The sequence below is a fragment of the Microplitis demolitor genome, chromosome 5 (genome assembly GCF_026212275.2).
Source record: "Microplitis demolitor isolate Queensland-Clemson2020A chromosome 5, iyMicDemo2.1a, whole genome shotgun sequence".
In the NCBI taxonomy this organism is placed as follows: Eukaryota; Metazoa; Arthropoda; class Insecta; order Hymenoptera; family Braconidae; genus Microplitis; species Microplitis demolitor.
In genome coordinates, this window is record NC_068549.1 from 19,384,093 (window position 1) to 19,402,089 (window position 17,997).

The window sequence follows — 17,997 nt, forward strand, 5'->3', positions numbered from 1 at the left end:
TGGATCAAAGCACAATATTTTGAGCTACTGAGTTAAAATTTTTGTCAACCAACACGATCTTCAATAAAAAAAGTTTAAAAAATGGTAAAATATCTTGATTTTAATAACAATATTTAATTTTATAAGTAAGAATATTTATTTAAAATGTAATTTTACTTTTCTTTCAACAAACTTTTTCAAGTACTGAATAAATTTTCATCGCGAACAAAAACTTTAACTTAATTTATTTAATATTTTATATTACAGGCAACAAAAAGTGTCATCCGCATAATTTCAATCATTGTTTTGATCGAATTTATCTTTTTTACATCAACCGAAGCAAACCCACTGATTGCTATGTCTAATATCGATGACGATTTATCGTCATTACCATCATCAATATTTCACGGGTCAAGTGAACCAGTTAAACTTATACGGAAACCTAGATCATTAGAACAAGAACCAGCGAATGAAGCTCAAGATGATTTAGAAACTGCAGCAGGTACCAATTTACTTCGACCATTGTTTGTTTATCGCCAACAAATGGAATCGCGTGCTCGTCATAATAGAAAAGCTATTGGAAGACGTCATGCATTGTATTATTAAAGTATAACTAAATAAGTTTTTACATTTCAAGACTGATGGAAGAATAGAGCGAGAAATAGGAATTAATAACTTTTTTTAATGATAGTTAAATGTACGCTTGTCGTCAATGGATTTATAAGTTTGCTATTTTGCGATATGTACTATTAATTATTAATTATAAATAAATAAAAAAATTACTAATCAAATATCAAAATGTTGAAGCGAAAAATGAAATTATTCGAAATTATATCTCATTTTAAAGAAGACCATGTGACAAAATAACCCACTACTCAAAATTCTCTCAACAGAGCCACAAAAATTGTAGAAACAAATTAGGCCACAGCAGTGGTATTTGTATGTTTAAAAAGTCAAGCTAAGAAAAAGTGCGACTATAGAGGAACAAAGTGGATCCTAAGCTATCAAAAAATGTATGTACTATTACCCGTTAAAAAACAATTTTTTAAAAAATTTAGAAAGTCGTAAAATTAATTTCTTAAAATATATTTTGAATATGTAACTCTAGAATTACACAAATTCAACTTAATCATGAGTCATTTTGTTCGAAATTATCTCCTCAATAAGAAAAAAATCAAACAACTTGAATTCGAATTGATTCTCGGTATCTCAGAGGTCGTTACGAAACGTGAAATCAAATAAAACCTTTTAGAAATGTCGAGTCAGAAATAGTTAATTTCACTTCTCAACGCAGCAATGATAAATAATATCAATGATAATGATATAGTCATGATAGTTAAAGGGAAAATGTGCGCCAAGTACTTAGACTTGGACTTAAAGTACAATCCAACAATATTGTTAAACTATTCAAATTGTCATGCTATCAAAAAATTCAAATTTTATAAAAAAAATTCACTCACCACGCCGAGAATCATCCAGACCAGCAGACAATTCTTTCAGTTTCTGCAAAAAAAAAAAAATATGTCAATTAGATAATGGGTAATTTTTTATTTGAAAAATTATCTAAGTCTGAAATTAATTTTTTTTTTTTACCTCGGCGGCCGTAATTCTAAACTCTCAGCACCTGGTACCTTTTCATCTGGAAGCATCTTCTTTTACTCTTGAATCTTAAGACTGATACACCACCCAAATCTTCGCACCAACTAAAAAATAAAATTCAAAACCACTAGTAAATTTAAAAAAAATAATCAACATCCATCAACTACTTTACTTTTAATCACTACAATGTCACCGGAATTGAATTGATTAAAAAAATAATTAATTTCGTAAAATTGATACTAAATTTAAAAAAAATTCTAATTTTGTAACGATATAAAATTATTATTACCTTGATTATTATCTTTATCTCAAATAATTAAATGAAAGCTCGTTCATGTCTTCGAGTGGCGGTTCAACGCCTTATTTCACCGGTGGTTTTCACAAGCTTCAGATCCGTTTGTTTAAACTTGAAAATTCAAATTTTTCTTCTTGGCGGTAATATTTGCTTGTCTGACAAAACGGAAACTACAGCCTATAACAACACATACTAATTTATTACATATTACAAAAATTAATTTCATAATTAAATTCACTATCACTTATTGATTTAAGTGGATATTAAATTTAATCACTTTTTTCAGTATAACTAAAATTATATCTTACCGTTTAAATATAATTAATTTTCCTCGGTATATAATATATTAATATCCTGTAATATCTTATAAATTTCATTGTGTTGCTTTCATTTCTGAAACAACTTAAATTATTTGCTTTAAAAAAAAAATATTTACCGAAGGAAATCAACGGCTTTTTTTTGTGATTGAGTTTGTATATATATACATACATATATTTATGTATGTACATGTCACAAAATCAGTTAATTAAATATGAATAAAATATTTATATTTACGAGTCATTCGATACTCGTAAAATCAGAGATAAAAAAAATAAAAACAAAAAAAAAATAAATTTTTTTTTGTAATCACAGAGCAATAATAATTAAAAAAATTAATGAAAGCCAAGTAATCAAGACTTGGCTTTAGACAGTTTAACAATATTGTTGAATCGGTAAAATAATTGTATTGTATAAAATAATAAATTTGATAAATAAAATTCACTCACCACGCCGAGAAACTTCCAGACCAGCAGACATTTCTTTCAGTTTCTAAAAAAAAAAATTGATAATTTTCGTTGGTCCAAATCTAAATGTAAATGTTTATGAAAAAAATTAATTATACTATCAATTTGACGCATCATTACCTCGGCGGACGTTATCACAAGTTTTCAGCAACGGAAGAGCCGCTTGGTCCAGAAGCAAACTCGATTACTTTCGACTTTCTTGATCACACCATCAAAATTTTTCTGACACCTGAAAAATTAAAGTATGAACTTTTAGCATTCACAAAAAATGAATTAAATTAACTGAATTTTTTTAAATAATTAAATTTATGAAATAGATAAAATATAATTCATATTTAAATTCTGAGCTATAGAAAATTATTCTTACTTCATCTTTTTGATAATTAATTGAATGATTGGATGAGTTTCTGCGCTTGGTGATCTCGACCAGTGAACACACTGGATTACAACGGCAATTTCAGTAAGCTTCGGCGCTGGTGGCAATTTTTCAAAGTTTAAATTTCCCTCTTGGCGGCCATCTTTGTCTGATGTCTAAGAACTGTGGCTTTGTTTCATCAGGATCCATTGTCTTGACATCGATATATTTTCCAAATTTTTTCAGCATTCTGTACTTAAAACCTGAAATTTAAGAGAAAATTATTTATTAATTTAATTTAATTTATTATTTTTCTGGTCTAAAATCCTTAAATATTTTAAATCTAATTATGATTTTTTTTTCAATCAATGAATTTTTTCAATTTAATTCACTCAAATATTTATTAATTATTCAAATATTAAAAATAAAGTAATAAAAAAAATTATTCGAACCAAGAGCAGCGAGAGAATTTAAATATTATATTTTATCCGATAAATATCAATTATTTTATAAAAATTATTACCACAATATATTCCGCGTGACATAATGAAGCTAATGTGATATTAATTATTAATTTTTAACTCGAATTAACTCACGGAATTAATTAAATAGTGTGCAAGTGCATGAGAGATGTAAACTCGTTCGGACATGACACTTTTTTAGGTCTGAGCAACTCGAGTCGTATAGCAGGAGAAAATGCCCAACGGTTATTGCTACGGCTGCGCGCGCAGCTTGTGAAGCGCGGGAAGTTTGAATTCCATTTATTCGAAAAATTCAAACTGACTATAGAATTATTTATGATTTTAAGTAAGTCGACGTCTTGTAATTTTGAAAACTTTTTTAAAACGACAAATTATAAAAAAAAATATTATTAAAAATTGCACGTAGAGTTTTTGTAATTTTCTACATGTGCTTTTTTTATTTTTATTTTTTTTCATAATTGATTTGGTACAAAAAAATCCAAAAATTGCAAATCGTCTGTTAACTTTAGGATCATTGCTAACTTCAGTCTCGTATTATTTTCAGCATGTAAACAATACATCGCACGAAAATTTTTTTTTGAAAATAAAAAGTTTTATGCAATTTTTTTTTTTTTTTTTTTTTTTTTTTTTTTTTTTTTTTTTTTTTTTTTCTAATAGACAATGACGTCTATATGTTTATTTAGGTTTTCGAGATATCAATAAAACTTAAAATCGAACCATCAACGAAAACTTATAAAATAAAAAATAAGAAAATTATAAATAAAATAAAAAGCAGACTTTAAAAAAAAAACTTTTTTTTTAAATAAACAAATAAAATACTTATAAAAAAAAATTTTTTTCATTGTACGTCAATAACTTTTAAAAATTTTTCCGTGCTATTAAAAAAAAACCTTTATTTTACTCACAAGTATCTTATAAATAAAAATAAAAAAATGTCTGATGTCTATGATAGTAAAGTTGACGGACTTCCGACAATTTTTAAATAATAAAATGAAATTGTTTCAACAAAAAATTTAAAAAATGAACTTTTAGAAAAATATCAAATCAGTGCCTTTTTTTTTATTTCATTAATTTAATTATTTAATTTTTCTATATGTAATTTAAAAATTGTTTCATGTCCGCTACATTTACACTCATCTGATGTCTACTACTTTCAGTATCATCAATTTTCCTGATATTTTCAAGTTTCCCATAAAAAATTATTCTTGTCAAATAGTTTTATTTATATTCAATTATTTGAATAACATCAATAAATTAAATATATTAATTCTCAATGAAATAAATTAAAAAAAAAAACTTAAATAATTTTTAAGCCAACTTACATTTGCCGCCATTTTAAATACTAGCCAGCCTGACACAAGCACTCTCGTACATCAATAGCCTTCAACTATAAACAAACATTAAATAAATAAAACGACTGCAACTAATTAATTAAAAAAGTCGAATGATCATTTGAAAATAAATTTAATTACTTAAAAATTTAATTGAATTTATTGGTGTATTAAAATAACAACAATGAACCCGGACAAAATGACAAGAAAACAAAGTCAACACTAAATTTAATTTATTTAAAACCATAAGTTTACTGACACACTTTATTTTTTATCTTAAAATATGTATTGATCACTTAAAAATTTATTGAAGCCAATTAAAGTTTTGTTATTGAGTTGATTCATGAATAAAATAATTATTTTAACGAAGTGCAGCAGCAACTGTAAACAACAATCAGGCGGGAGACTGACTGAGCTTAGAAGTTCTGCGCGTGTCCGTTCCGATTCTCGCCACTGCAGCGCTTGTGTCGCCTCAAAGTTTTTATCACCGCCACGATAGTGACGCGCAGTTTCGACTTCGCGATTTAATTAAATAATTAACTATTTTTAAGTCGTGATTAATAAAAACTCTTGGAAAAAATAATTCTTCACTTCTTAACAAACATTTAATTATTATAATTTTCTTTGTACTTGAATTATAAATTAGAAAAATAATTAAATTACTTCATGTCAAATTTCACGCTGTTTAAATCTTGGCGTTTGTTGGAGTTCACAATTTAAATAAAATATCAACTTTGCCGACTTTTATTTATTATTATTCATATATCAGAGATTTTTAAAATAACAAGTAATTAAATAAATATATTCATTTATTTGTTTTTATAATTTTTTCATTTGAAATTTAGTGTAAAAATAATTTTTTCATTCCGTGAATGTTTGCCGCCATTTGAAATTGAAAATTTTATGTCAATCAAAAGTTTTTTTATTTTTATTGAAAGTGCTATGAGTAATAAGTGTTTGGTACTAATTAAAAGTGTTATGTGATTTTTTTTTAATCATCAGTGCAGAGTAAGTGTAAATAATTTTATTTGGTATTTAATTCAAATATTAGGAGGAAAATAAACCACTAGTTGCTTTCGTTGAAAAAAATTTTTTTATTTTAAATTATTTTAAAAAAAAATTCAGGAAACTTAATTACCATTTTTTTACGATAGCTCATTAGTTATCACAGTTGAAAAGTAAAAAATAACATGTTCTGGTTCTCTATACACTTTTTATAGATTTTCTTAAGCGGTGACAAGTTTTGGTTTTCCATACATTTTCTATGAATTTTCTCAGCCGGCGATCTTAGTCAAAACTACGGATTTTTTTATGGATTCTTGCGGCAATCGAAAAGGCTCACTAAGACTTACAAATTTTTTTTCTAATTTTTGTTGCATAACTCAAAAATTTCTCGACCGATTTGTTTGATCAAATTTAAGTCTCAACAAGTTTTTTTCGATTGCCACAGAGCGCGTGCAAATTGGCCGATTTATTCCAAAGATATCGTTGGACAAAAATTACTTTTCTTCAGTGAACTATGTTTTTCGATCCAATTGCTTTTGACCTCGTAGAGCTCAAAAGTTTACCAATAATAACGTCTTCAGCGGAGAGTTATACGTTTGGTCTACAGGATTAACCGTTTTTAGATTTTTTTTTAGATTAAAACATTTATTTGTAAAAAACATATACAAGTACATCAATCATTTACTTAAAAGTCATGAGTAAATAAAAAGTATACAATAATTTTACATGAATAAAAATACACCCTGTTAATTTAATATTTACATCAGTGTAAAATTTACAGTAGTTAATAAAAAGTTATTATAAATCAGTTGATAATGGTGATGATGCTGCTTTACTGCACACCGAAATCTGAAAATAATTAATGTGTATATTAATAAGTCAATTTAAAAAATTAATTTTTTTGCAAACTCCAACATAAAAGCTGTACTTTTACTTGAAAAATTTTCTAGAATTAACTTAAATTATATTTAAATATATGACTAATCTAAACTTTTTCATAATACCTATTTCCATGGGTGCATCTGCGTTATTTAAATATGATTTCGCGAAACAAGGTAGTGTAATGTTGTCATGAAGTCTTTTGATGTCATTGACAGTTCCTTTGAGAATGTCATCAAGATTCATTCCTTCAGTTACCAGAGCTTCATCAGCTATCAATGAAAGATGAACATTGCTATCGTATGTTAAGAATGAAAAACCTATACCCGTTGTTCCCCTTTAATAATATTTAATATTATTAATTAATTTTTTTTTTTTTATTAATTAGAAGTATGCAAGAGTATAAGAATGTCTATAACTATGATGAGAGTAAGATTGGATAAGAACCAGTCATTTACTTCCTAAAAGTAAACTATTGTTCGTACCTATGAGGAATCCAAAATGAAATTTTTTTTAATGTATGACCTAAAATAGCCACCGCTTGTGGTCCTGGCAAATTACTGAAAACCATAGTACTGTGACTTTTAAGAAACGGCCTGAGAAGTGCTTCAGGTAATGCAGCTGACAGCCATGTCATTACCCAGTAGTTAACTAAATAATCTGAATCACTTCGTAATTTTCTATAAGACTTTGATACGTCACGTAAACGATCAAGTAATTTTCTAGGATCATCAGCTGGATGACCACAGTAAATTCCATTAACTTCAGAAATACAAAGAGGCAACAGTCCAACAGAAAAACGATTTTTAAAAGTTAGTTTTTGACTTGGCGCTGTCATTCTCGTCGGAATTACTACTGTCAAATTTTTCGGCGCTGTTTCGCCAATCTATAAAACAATTAAATTTTTAACATCTTTATTTAATAAAAAGTTAATAATAATAAATATTACTATACCTTCCAGAAATATTTATGCATATTTGCTGACAGAGAAGCGAGAATCACGTCACTAAATCTTGTACCTGTTAGATTTTTAATGTCTCTTATTTTTGCAAGAAGACTGTCATTTTGGTTGTCTTTAAAATCCTCTTCCATCCAACAAGAAATTTTTTTATCTCCACTTAAGGCTGGACCATGAAGAGCACTAAAATTATTAAATTTCTTTCACTTTAAATACATTAAAAAAAAAGGTCAATTACAGTCGAACTCCACTAACTCGGATTCTATTATCTCGGAACTTCCCCTCAATGTTGACCCTCACTACGAGCTACACTGTCTCCCACCTGCTATGCATTTGTATGTGTCTGTATATATTTATCTATGTATCATTCATGTAGATGTAAGAGTGCATGCGTACTGTTTATTTTTTAAGGAAGAAGGAGCATCCGTTAACTCGGAAATTTCAAGAAATTTTCGCTCCTCCGTAGACTAAGTCTCCGAATTAATGGAGTTCGACTGTAATAAATAGGGCCAGGATTTTTGCTTTAATTTAAAAATAATAATTTATAATTAATTAGGTCAAATTTTTGATGTTATGGCAAAAATATTGGTCGCATAAAAAAATTTTTGCAATAAAAGTTGTTCAAAATTTAATTTTATAAAAAAAATGTCTCTTATAATTTTGTCATAGGACTAAAAAGAAAGCCATAATTTCAAAATTAAGATTTTGGTAATTATCAAAAATTTGAATCATTTATTATGAATCTTAATTTTGGAATTACGGTGAAATTATTGGTCGTTTAAAAAAATCATAAGAGAGTTTTTTTTTAGAAAATTAAATTTCCTACAACTTTTGTTTGAAAATTTTTCTGATAAAACCAATAATTTCGCCTTAATATCAAACAATTGAATTATTCATTTCAAAATTAAGGCAAAAATCTTGTCCCTAGTAATAAATAAAGAAATTTTAAAATTTACAAACCTGTCATCCATACTGAGACAAGCTTGTCGCCAAAGACAATTCGGTATTAGTATTAACGCCGTAATAATTTTTAACATTTTTCTTAATTTATAAAAAATGTTAAAAATAATAACTTTTAACACTTTAAAATTTTTCATAATTCCAATTTCAATTTCCGCCGTTGTAAGACTAGTTAACAACCACCATTTGATCTTCAAATATTTTTTCAAGCCTCTGAAGATTCGGCTTAAAGAAATTCTTACAGCGAAAGGCATCGAAGCACTCAATGCATCAGAAGAATAATAAATAACGTCTGATGAATATTTCAAAGTACCACAAATTGATGAATGTCTTCGGAGTTTTGGTACAGTTAAAAAATTACTTGGATTACTATTTAATATTTTTATTTTCTCATCCGTAAATGTCGAGTGTGTTTTCATTTTATAATTTGATGAATCTGCTATTGCTTCCAGTAAAAGTCTCAATAGAGCAACACCATCTCCAAGACAGTGATGAACCCGAAACACTAGAGTAACAGTTCTTTTTAATTCAATATTATTTATATCCTCATCAACTTTTTGAAATTCATAAGACTGACAATTTTGTCCAATCAAAATTTCCCATCCGGCAGAATGATTTTCCGGAAGTGGTTTATTACTTACGCGTGAAATTATTTCTTTTAAATATCCTCCATAAACATCATTACAAGTTCCATTACATTTATTATGATCAATATCTAGCCAGCGTACACGTTCTTTTAAATTTATGTCATCACTTATTTTCCAAAACCAATATCCATATTTTTTTTCACGCGCCCAAAATAGTTTATCATAATTTTTTGATAACAAACGATTTTTGATCAAAGTTCTAAAGTCTTCAATAATATTCACACTATTGGTGCTCAGTGAGTCTAATTCTAAAACGCCGAGGACATTTATAACTGACAAAGCTGATGAATCTTCTATAGCCCACACGCAATCAGTTCCTTCCAATAAGCCCGCGAATTTTCTCCCCATGGTAATTTTTAAAATCAATTTAATAATTTGGCGGTAAATAAAAAATACAGTCAATGCTGCGGCAATAAAAGGGGCGATTATTAAAAAGAAACTTATGTTTAGTATCATAAAGGCAATATTTTTTAATTTCGACTCTATGTAATTGTCAAACTGAAAATAAATATTAATATTAATTACGTTTTTTAAATTAATTAATTAATTAAATTTTAAAAATACCTTCGCCGGAAAAAATTCAGATTCAGCATACAGAGCTATTAATAATCCTGTAAGTATTCCCAATTTGGCGGGATTTTCAAAAAGATTAAACTCATTGTCATCATTTGATTTAGTTCCATTCCAATTGGATGTTATATCGTAAGCCATTGATGCGTTTCCAATTGTTTCCCATACAAAACTCCATAAATTTATTGACCTAAATAATTCTGGTACATCCATCTGAAAATAAATAATTCAAAATTTATTTATTATTTTGTTTAAAAAAAATAATTATTCAAATATTCAGATAACTTACGATGTAATTATGAAATAGTTTTTTTACAATATGAATTGTCGGCATATTGTGATCAACAAAACTTATTTTATCTTTTTCTTGCGCTTATATAAAGAAGCTCTTCAATTCTTGAGTGATTATTGTTGAATCCAATTATTAAAAATATCCAATCATAGCATTATGACTGTTAAGTAGCCTACGTAATCGTACCAATTTATGTTATACAATCAAAGATATTCATTATTACTCTTATTATTATCATTATTGTTAGCTAATATTGTTAATTGTCTGTGCGAAAAGAATGACAAGCACTCGATGAATCGGAACTTTCATGGCAGTGACAATTAATTTTTATTTTTTGAACAAGAGTACGCAAAAGATAATTTTCACGAGCTAATCGATCACTTCTTTTTGTTTCATAAGCCAACAGAGCTTCTTTACTAGGTTTTAAAGACATTCGCGACGTAGTAGGGGTACCATTATTATGATCGTTTACTTCTAATAAGGCGTCATGTAATAACGTTTCAATTGATTCGCGTAAAAGAGTTTCTTCTTTGTTCTTACGTTTTTTGAAATTTATATATTTATTGCAAATATAATTTATTAATTCTTCACGTTGAGTCAATTTATCTCCAACGTCGAGCAATTTTTGTTGTAATGATGCGTTCTATTCAAATTAAAAAATAATTAAATTCAAGAAATTACATTTACCCACGTAACACACTTGACATCTATAAGATGTCAGTTTTCAGGCTGTTTTTTGACATATCAATAAGGCACTAAAATTTTGACAGAACGATCAGAAATTTATGTCACCGAAAAAATATCTGCTTAAAAAACTTGACACAAGTGACGACAAAAAATAAATTACATCATAGTGGTCAATAGGACCAATATCTGGATGTCTTATTTATATAAAAATAATTTGGCTTTGAAACAAAAAAAAAATCGTCTTGTCCTTTTAAAAGACATCTTTCCCGCTCGGCATGAATGTCAAAAAGTCTTATTGGTATCATAAAGTTATCTTAAAAATTATGTTATCTTTCTGATGTCAAAAAGATATCTTTCCGACATTCATGCCAAGTGGGTTATGACATCTTAAAGTTGTCTCTGTGCTACTTAGGTATTTTAATTTTTTACTAAGATGTAAAAAAGATTTTTCAAAAGTTGTTACTCTGATAGCCAAGTTGACCGCAACTTGTTGCCAAGTTGGCTGTAAAAGTTGGCATTTCCATAAGTTGACGGCAACTTTCCAAGAAACTTATTGACAACTTTCAGCTCATGTAACTGTTGCCGACAAGTTGACTACAAGTTGCTCAGAAACTTGATGACAGATTGCGACAGTAGATTGCCGCCAAATTTCTGAGCAACTTGTAGTCAACAATTACACAACTGAAAGTTGTCGTCAAGTTGCTCGCATCTCATGTACACCAACTTTCTGACCAGAAACTCTGGCTATCGAGGTAAATATTGAAAAATATATCAACATATTAATTTTACTAAAATTTTTTTCTACCCTATGTATTATTCACAATAAAATTAATAACCTGACTTTCTTTATCATGTAAAAGAGCATCTTTTTCTCGTATTTGTCGTCTTAATTGATCATTTAATTTCAATAAAGCATCATACCTATAAAATAAATAATAAAATAATCCGTTACCAAACTTCACTTATTTAAAATTTTTAAACAAACTTTTGATTCCATGATTTTTTAGCTTGAATTTTTAAACTCTGTGGTAATTCATCCGTAGCATTATACCGAAATAAATCTATAAAGAACCATTAAATACACTTATTATACAATTATATGACCAGAGATATTTAAAATTAATCATAACACATAAAAATATGAATATGTGATATACAAACTAAGCATATTTGTATTCCGCTTTTCAGATTCTTCTAAGTTATCTTTCAATCTTTCATTAGATAGTTTTATCATCTTAAATCGCGACGATTTAATATCTTCTAAATCCTTTGATATTTTAAAACTAGTCTCCAATGACGAAACCGTATTACGCAAATTATTAATTTTTTTATTTAAATTAGGATTTGGCGCTATAGATTTTTCATTTCCATCATAACTATTATTTCTTCTCATTAAACTTTTAACATCCATTAATTATTATTAAAATTGAATAAAAAAAAAAGTCTTTACAGCTGTCTATTAAATTTTACACATTTGAACTGAGCGTCAGGATGAGCGCGTAAAATTGTTTAATACGCGCGCAATTTCAAATATTAAAAAAAATTATTATGAGGTAAAAGCCCTTGTACCCGCTCACTTTTCATTGGAGTGAGATTAAATCACTCAATATAAATTAATAAATAAAATGAAAAACCATATTTTTTTTATAGTTATTTTTTGAAGTTTCGAGTATTAGAATAAAATTTAAGTTTGAAGAATAATGTTGATAATTAATTATTATTAATTTTTTAAATAAGGTCCTTGAGTGTACCCATAGTCGCTCACTAAAAGTTGTCATGTACCATTACTCGATCAACACATGGCCCCATAGTCGCTCAAAGACAATATCAATTAAACTATCATAAGTTAATTGATTTGGACAACTAATTTATAAATTATGCTACTTTATTCTTTCATAATATAAAATTTCATGAATTTTAAAAATGTTTTTAATAAAATATAGTTATAAAAATTCTTAAAAAATTTGACGTAATCTAAATTTAATCTAACGAATGAACGTTATAGTAAAAAATGCCCGGTGATGCGCGATTTTGAAAACAGTGATTTAATTTAAATTTATAATCTATTATAAAATAATTTGATACATCATATTTTAATATATTTAGATTTACAAATAATTATTTATCAATAATAATATTTTTAGTTGTAATTTTTTTTTATAAAAATTATAAAAAATCGCCTTAAACAGTTAAAGTGAGCGACTAATGGTACTGAGCGGGTTAATAGATTTACCTTATCTTAAAAAGTTTTTCAAATGAAATTTAATTAGTAGAAAAAAAGTTAATTACCAATTAAAAAAAAATGTATTAATTATCAGTGTATTGATTGAAGTGAAATTTAAGTGAATGAAATCTTAGTATTACAAATCGATCATTAGTTAATAGAAATTAATGTTGATTTCGTGTGCAAAAAAAGCATCAAAATACTCTGGGGTGGCGGGTCCGTACACACCAATAAAAATAAAACAACAAAAAACATATAATTAATGAATTAAACTACGAGACAGGTTAGAGAAAGGGGAGATCACCCCGTGACTGCAAGAAAAACTTCAAGACAGGTAGCAGACACGGGACTACGGGCTGTATATACATATGTAGAAGTATTTTTAAAATACATATGTATATTATATATATATATATATATATATATATATATATATATATATATATATATATTACATATATATTCAAAATAATTCATTAATTATATATATTTTTTGTTGTTTTATTTTCATAGATGAGTTTCGACTCGCCATCCCAGGATACTTTAATTCTTTTTTCGCACACGAAATCACCATTAATTTCTATTAATTAATGATCGATGTGTAATACTAAGATTTGTTTTACTTAAATATCACTTTAATCAATACACTGATAATTAATACACTTCTTTTTTTAATTGGCAACTCACTTTTTTTCTACTAATTAAATTTAATTATGAATTAAAATTTTCCCGGGTATATTGCAAGCGCCCCAATGCGCCGAGTGGAGAATCCGAACAGACCAATTGAATGGTCCCGCCATCTGTCATTAAAATAAAAAACCAATTTGCGCAATAAAGTTACGCGCAATCTATCAAAGGTAATGAGAAATAAAAATTACTAGAAAATAATAATAGGGACTTTAATATACAATACTTTAGAAATATATCAATGTATAATATTGGCGAAATTGTAAAATATATTATGGCCGTTGCCACCTTACAGCGAAACGCGTATACGGAACTGTCGTGATACGAAAATTCTACTGTCTGTCAAGTTATTATTACCAAATAGATTATTGTGTACGTGGTGTATTAAGTAATATACAGTGTTACAATAATAAAACACATTGAGGATTATTGTGTAAATAAATCTAAATAAGATAGTGTGTAAAATTAATACATCAAGGCAACAACACGGGTGGCTAAACGCGCGTTCGCGGAGGTAATATTGATGATTTAACATTGCGACGCTATTAGCATCTATGTGATTTTTTATAAATGTTTTTAAAAATTTACTGCTATTACAATATTATTTAATTATTTATCATATATATTAATGTAACTGAGCGGGATTTTCTTTTGTTTACGCCTTGTCACTTGTGCTTTTGTTGTGTGTAACCGCGCGCCGCACTGCTCTAGGTCCAGTAGCTGATGCTCCTTTTGCTTGTGTTGGTAATTGTGGACCGTGTTATAATACACGTACGCGAACTATCACATACTCATTTCCTTTATTATAACCTCAAAATAATCTTCCAGATGTCTATTTTTTTATAATAAATATCTTTATTTTACCTCTACTATCTCTAATTCAAATAATAACTCATCACTTTATTCAATTATTTATTTTTCTTTTATTTTAAAAATCATTTATTATCCTTACAATTATTTATGTCAACATACTGTGTTGATCTAGTCATTTTTCTCAATATTCATTTTATTTATTATAAAATCCATTTTTTTTTTTAATTTATTATCTTGCAAAAAAAAAGTTACCATTTATTTTTATTTTTAAAATAAAATAGTAGACTTGCTAACAACTTTTTGGATTTTTTTTTTGTATTTGTTTAAGATCAAGATTAAAATCTAAAGCTACCTGATGACCTTTTACGATTTGTCCCTTTAACGCCATTAACTTTTATAATGAAAAGTACTTCTAAGAGCTTTAAAGTACTGTCTAATAAAATTATGAGCTATTGTAATAATAAAAATATATATTATTTGTTTCAGAATCAAGATGAGTTAGTGAATTAATAAAAAAAAAAAAAAATGGAGTAATTGATAATAAATAAAACTAATGAGACCGACAATCAAATGCCAAAATATAAAAGAAAAAGTGATGCAGAGACTTATTGATAATTAAACAATCAAACAATGTCAGCAAATTATTTCGCAGTTTTAGATTTAGGATAGGCTACAAGCCACATAATATATATTTCGGAAAGCAATATCATATATATTGCTTTTAAAAGTAATAGAAAAAAAAAAAAAGGATTATAATATATGAGTAAATATATAGGCAATAATTAACGTCTAAAATATATTTTCAATGGATAAAAAGTTTATTGTAGAAGATGAAAAAAATATATCAAGGCTACAGACAACTACACATGGCTAGTGATCAAAATATCAAGTAATTTGGATAATATTAACTACTGGACATGATCATAATTGTGGCGAAAATAAAACAATGATTATTGTATGATTGACGTTGAGGTAAAATTTAAAAATTACATGAATGTCAGGAACAGGCGACGTGGGTCGCAGACGCGTTGAGTGGCGCCGCAACGCAAAACAAATAAACTTAATTAATAAACAAATTAACTTAACATTAAAGGTAAGTAATAAGTAGTAACTAAATATTTATTTAAAATATATAGGGTGTACAGTGGTCAATGGATGTTAAACTTGATGTATTTTACTTTAAATAGCTTAAGACAAGTTTATTCTATTTAAAGTCTAAAGTTAAACATCTGGAAATTTAAAGGGTATAATTTATGGCACTAAAGACAGGTATGTTGTATTGTAATTCTCAGGTATAAAATATACATTTGGAGGAGAAGAAAATTTGCTGAAAAGGTGGCTGTTCGCTACCTAGGATTACGAGGTGCTGCGTGGGCATGCAGCAGCCTCAGACACGCCCTCTCCTCGGGGACTCTGTATCCTCTACAACTTCCCCGACAACAAGACGCGGTAATTCAGTGGCTGTTTTAACCCATCAACAGCTACAGCAACTACAACAATTACAGGCACAAAATTCAACAGGACAGCCATTAACATTTGCATTGCAACAATCCTCAAATAATCATGGACAAGATCAAGCAAACGCTTCGGCAACTGGAAATCACATAGTTTATTTAAATCAGTTAAGCCAACTGAATCAAAATACCATAAATTCCTCGGGGACTGGTATGGGCCTACCCCCGGCCGGCCCCACTTTTGGGGTGGGCCTTAATATGGGATTGCCACTTTCATTATTAAATACCAGTCTTACATCATTAACTTCAAATGTTATAACAACATCTAATCCTCTGCTCAATATTGGACTACCTAACATTAATCAGGGTATAGCAACTGTAAATACGGACATAAATACATTGAATGCATTGAATTCAACTTTGAATTCAAACTTACCTTCCAGCAGTATTAGCAATGGATTAGCTGGTCTTGCGCAAGATATTAATGCCATTAATTCAGGTATTAATCGGTTAAATACTCTTAATTCATCTACATTAAGTTCGGGGCTCTCTAACATAAACTCTGGTTTGAATCCAAATCTAAATCAAAATTTTACAACTTTAAATGCTAATGTTGGAGAAAATAATTCTGGTTTATCTAATTTGAATAATTTAAATTCAAGTCATAATACATCATCATCGAGCATAAACCAGAATTTTAACAGATCACTTAATGTCTTAGCCGGAATTACACCCAGCAGTTTGAGTTCCTGTAATACCAATTTTCCATTTCAAACAATTCAAAGTATACAGAGTATTGCACCTCATATTGTTGGTTCAAGTGTTAATCAAGTACCCAGTTCAGCAATACAACAGCATTCAAATTCAAGTGGTGTGTCAATATCTCATAGTTCAAATTTAGCTCTCAGTTCAAATGTATACACGAGTACATCAAATACTCCAATATTGTCAACAACAGCAAGTGCTAATCAGTCTTCAAATGTCAATCATAATCAAAGTATACATTTAGGAGTTATGCATACAACAAATCAGCCAAATGTATCAGCAACAAATGTATCACATTTTTCAACTGTTAATGATCCAATAAATACACTAAGTCATATTTCTGGAATTGGTACATCACATAATACTGCTTTTCAAACACAACGACAATTTTCACAAGCTCCCAATTCAAATTTAGGTGCTTCGATAAATATATCTGGTAATAATCAAACGTCCAATACCGTTAAAACTGTGCAAAATATCCAAACTCAAAATATTAGTTCACCAGGAAGTCCATTTTCAATGCCACTTAAAAGTCCAGCATCAAATATCGCACCACCAACACCAAGCCCAAGTCCTAATCGGGTTTTATTACGTAGTCCGGCGTCAAATTCCATCCAATCAAATAGAAACAGTCCGAGCCCAGTAGCAACATCAACAAATAGCAATTTTAGTATGCAGCTTCAGAGTCCAATGCAGAGTCCAATGAGCGTAGGACAGATACAGAGTCCAGCACCGAGCCCATATCCACCCGCTAAAAGTCCTCATCATTTAGGATCAAATACAACACTAAATAATAGAAGTCCTGCACCTGGTGGAAGTCCAGGACCACCAGTAGTTAGGCCTAATACACCGATACTTCAACAAGGAATGCAAGTGCTACAAATAATTGGTACACCACAGGGTTACCAACAAGCCTCGTCTCAATTAGTCACGCGAACGCATCTTTTTGGCAATCAACAGATTCAAATAGCTACGGCAAAGCCTGCCAAGCAGCCGCCACAAATATTACCCAAACCTCCCAATCAACAAGGAGTTGCAACCCAACAAAAACAACGAGTTACAACGACTATTACTAATCAAGTAATTTATTTAACTATTATTATTTATTTTTATTTTAATCACAACTCTAATGCTCTCTGTTTTAAAATACTATTATATATAATTATTGATTACTAGTTCTAGTTATTTATATTTATACTATTTAAAATAATTAGGTGACACAGCAAACAC

The 17,997-nt window shown here is 28.4% G+C and overlaps 4 protein-coding genes across 5 annotated transcripts in view; 2 read left to right on the plus strand and 2 right to left on the minus strand.

The window, feature by feature from the left end:
- Positions 1-1,010, plus strand: LOC103579522 (uncharacterized). Its single transcript, XM_008560946.3, has 2 exons — positions 1-84; positions 247-1,010. The coding sequence occupies exons 1-2, from the start codon at positions 82-84 to the stop codon at positions 583-585; spliced, it is 342 nt and encodes a 113-aa protein (XP_008559168.1). The 5' UTR covers positions 1-81; the 3' UTR covers positions 586-1,010.
- Positions 1,011-6,663: 5,653 nt separating this feature from the next.
- On the minus strand, positions 6,664-10,179 carry LOC103579563 (uncharacterized). The gene is made up of 8 exons (XM_053739570.1): positions 10,135-10,179; positions 9,840-10,058; positions 9,075-9,773; positions 8,629-8,711; positions 7,665-7,851; positions 7,196-7,596; positions 6,836-7,047; positions 6,664-6,680 (listed from the first exon to the last, which is right to left on the minus strand). The coding sequence occupies exons 1-8, from the start codon at positions 10,177-10,179 to the stop codon at positions 6,664-6,666; spliced, it is 1,863 nt and encodes a 620-aa protein (XP_053595545.1).
- Positions 10,180-10,393: 214 nt separating this feature from the next.
- LOC103579562 (uncharacterized) lies at positions 10,394-12,298 on the minus strand. The gene is made up of 5 exons (XM_008560994.1): positions 12,295-12,298; positions 11,986-12,174; positions 11,810-11,885; positions 11,661-11,745; positions 10,394-10,780 (listed from the first exon to the last, which is right to left on the minus strand). The coding sequence occupies exons 1-5, from the start codon at positions 12,296-12,298 to the stop codon at positions 10,394-10,396; spliced, it is 741 nt and encodes a 246-aa protein (XP_008559216.1).
- A 1,725-nt stretch (positions 12,299-14,023) lies between these two features.
- The window catches only part of LOC103579521 (probable serine/threonine-protein kinase DDB_G0282963), a 14,131-nt gene continuing 10,157 nt past the window's right edge, over positions 14,024-17,997 (plus strand). For both annotated transcript variants that reach the window (XM_053739100.1, XM_053739101.1), the window contains exons 1-4: positions 14,024-14,249; positions 15,035-15,641; positions 15,841-17,847; positions 17,982-17,997. The exon at positions 17,982-17,997 is cut by the window's right edge and continues 89 nt beyond it. In XM_053739100.1, the coding sequence (XP_053595075.1) occupies positions 15,925-17,847; positions 17,982-17,997 (1,939 nt within the window). In that variant the 5' untranslated portion in view covers positions 14,024-14,249; positions 15,035-15,641; positions 15,841-15,924. The remainder of the gene's footprint in view (positions 14,250-15,034; positions 15,642-15,840; positions 17,848-17,981) is intronic.

What these genes read in the sequence shown, in the direction of transcription:
- LOC103579563 (XM_053739570.1), bottom strand. Translation starts at nt 10,179, where the DNA reads ATGCCGACAATTCATATTGTAAAAAAACTATTTCATAATTACATC. An exon ending in CTGAATTTTTTCCGGCGAAG is followed by an intron (nt 9,774 to 9,839) that starts GTATTTTTAAAA and finishes ATTTATTTTCAG; the next exon opens with TTTGACAATTACATAGAGTC. An exon ending in TATTGAGACTTTTACTGGAA is followed by an intron (nt 8,712 to 9,074) that starts GCAATAGCAGAT and finishes TTTTATAAATTA; the next exon opens with AGAAAAATGTTAAAAATTAT.
- LOC103579562 (XM_008560994.1), bottom strand. An exon ending in GCGGAATACAAATATGCTTA is followed by an intron (nt 11,886 to 11,985) that starts GTTTGTATATCA and finishes GGTTCTTTATAG; the next exon opens with ATTTATTTCGGTATAATGCT. An exon ending in TACATGATAAAGAAAGTCAG is followed by an intron (nt 10,781 to 11,660) that starts GTTATTAATTTT and finishes TAATTTGAATAG; the next exon opens with AACGCATCATTACAACAAAA.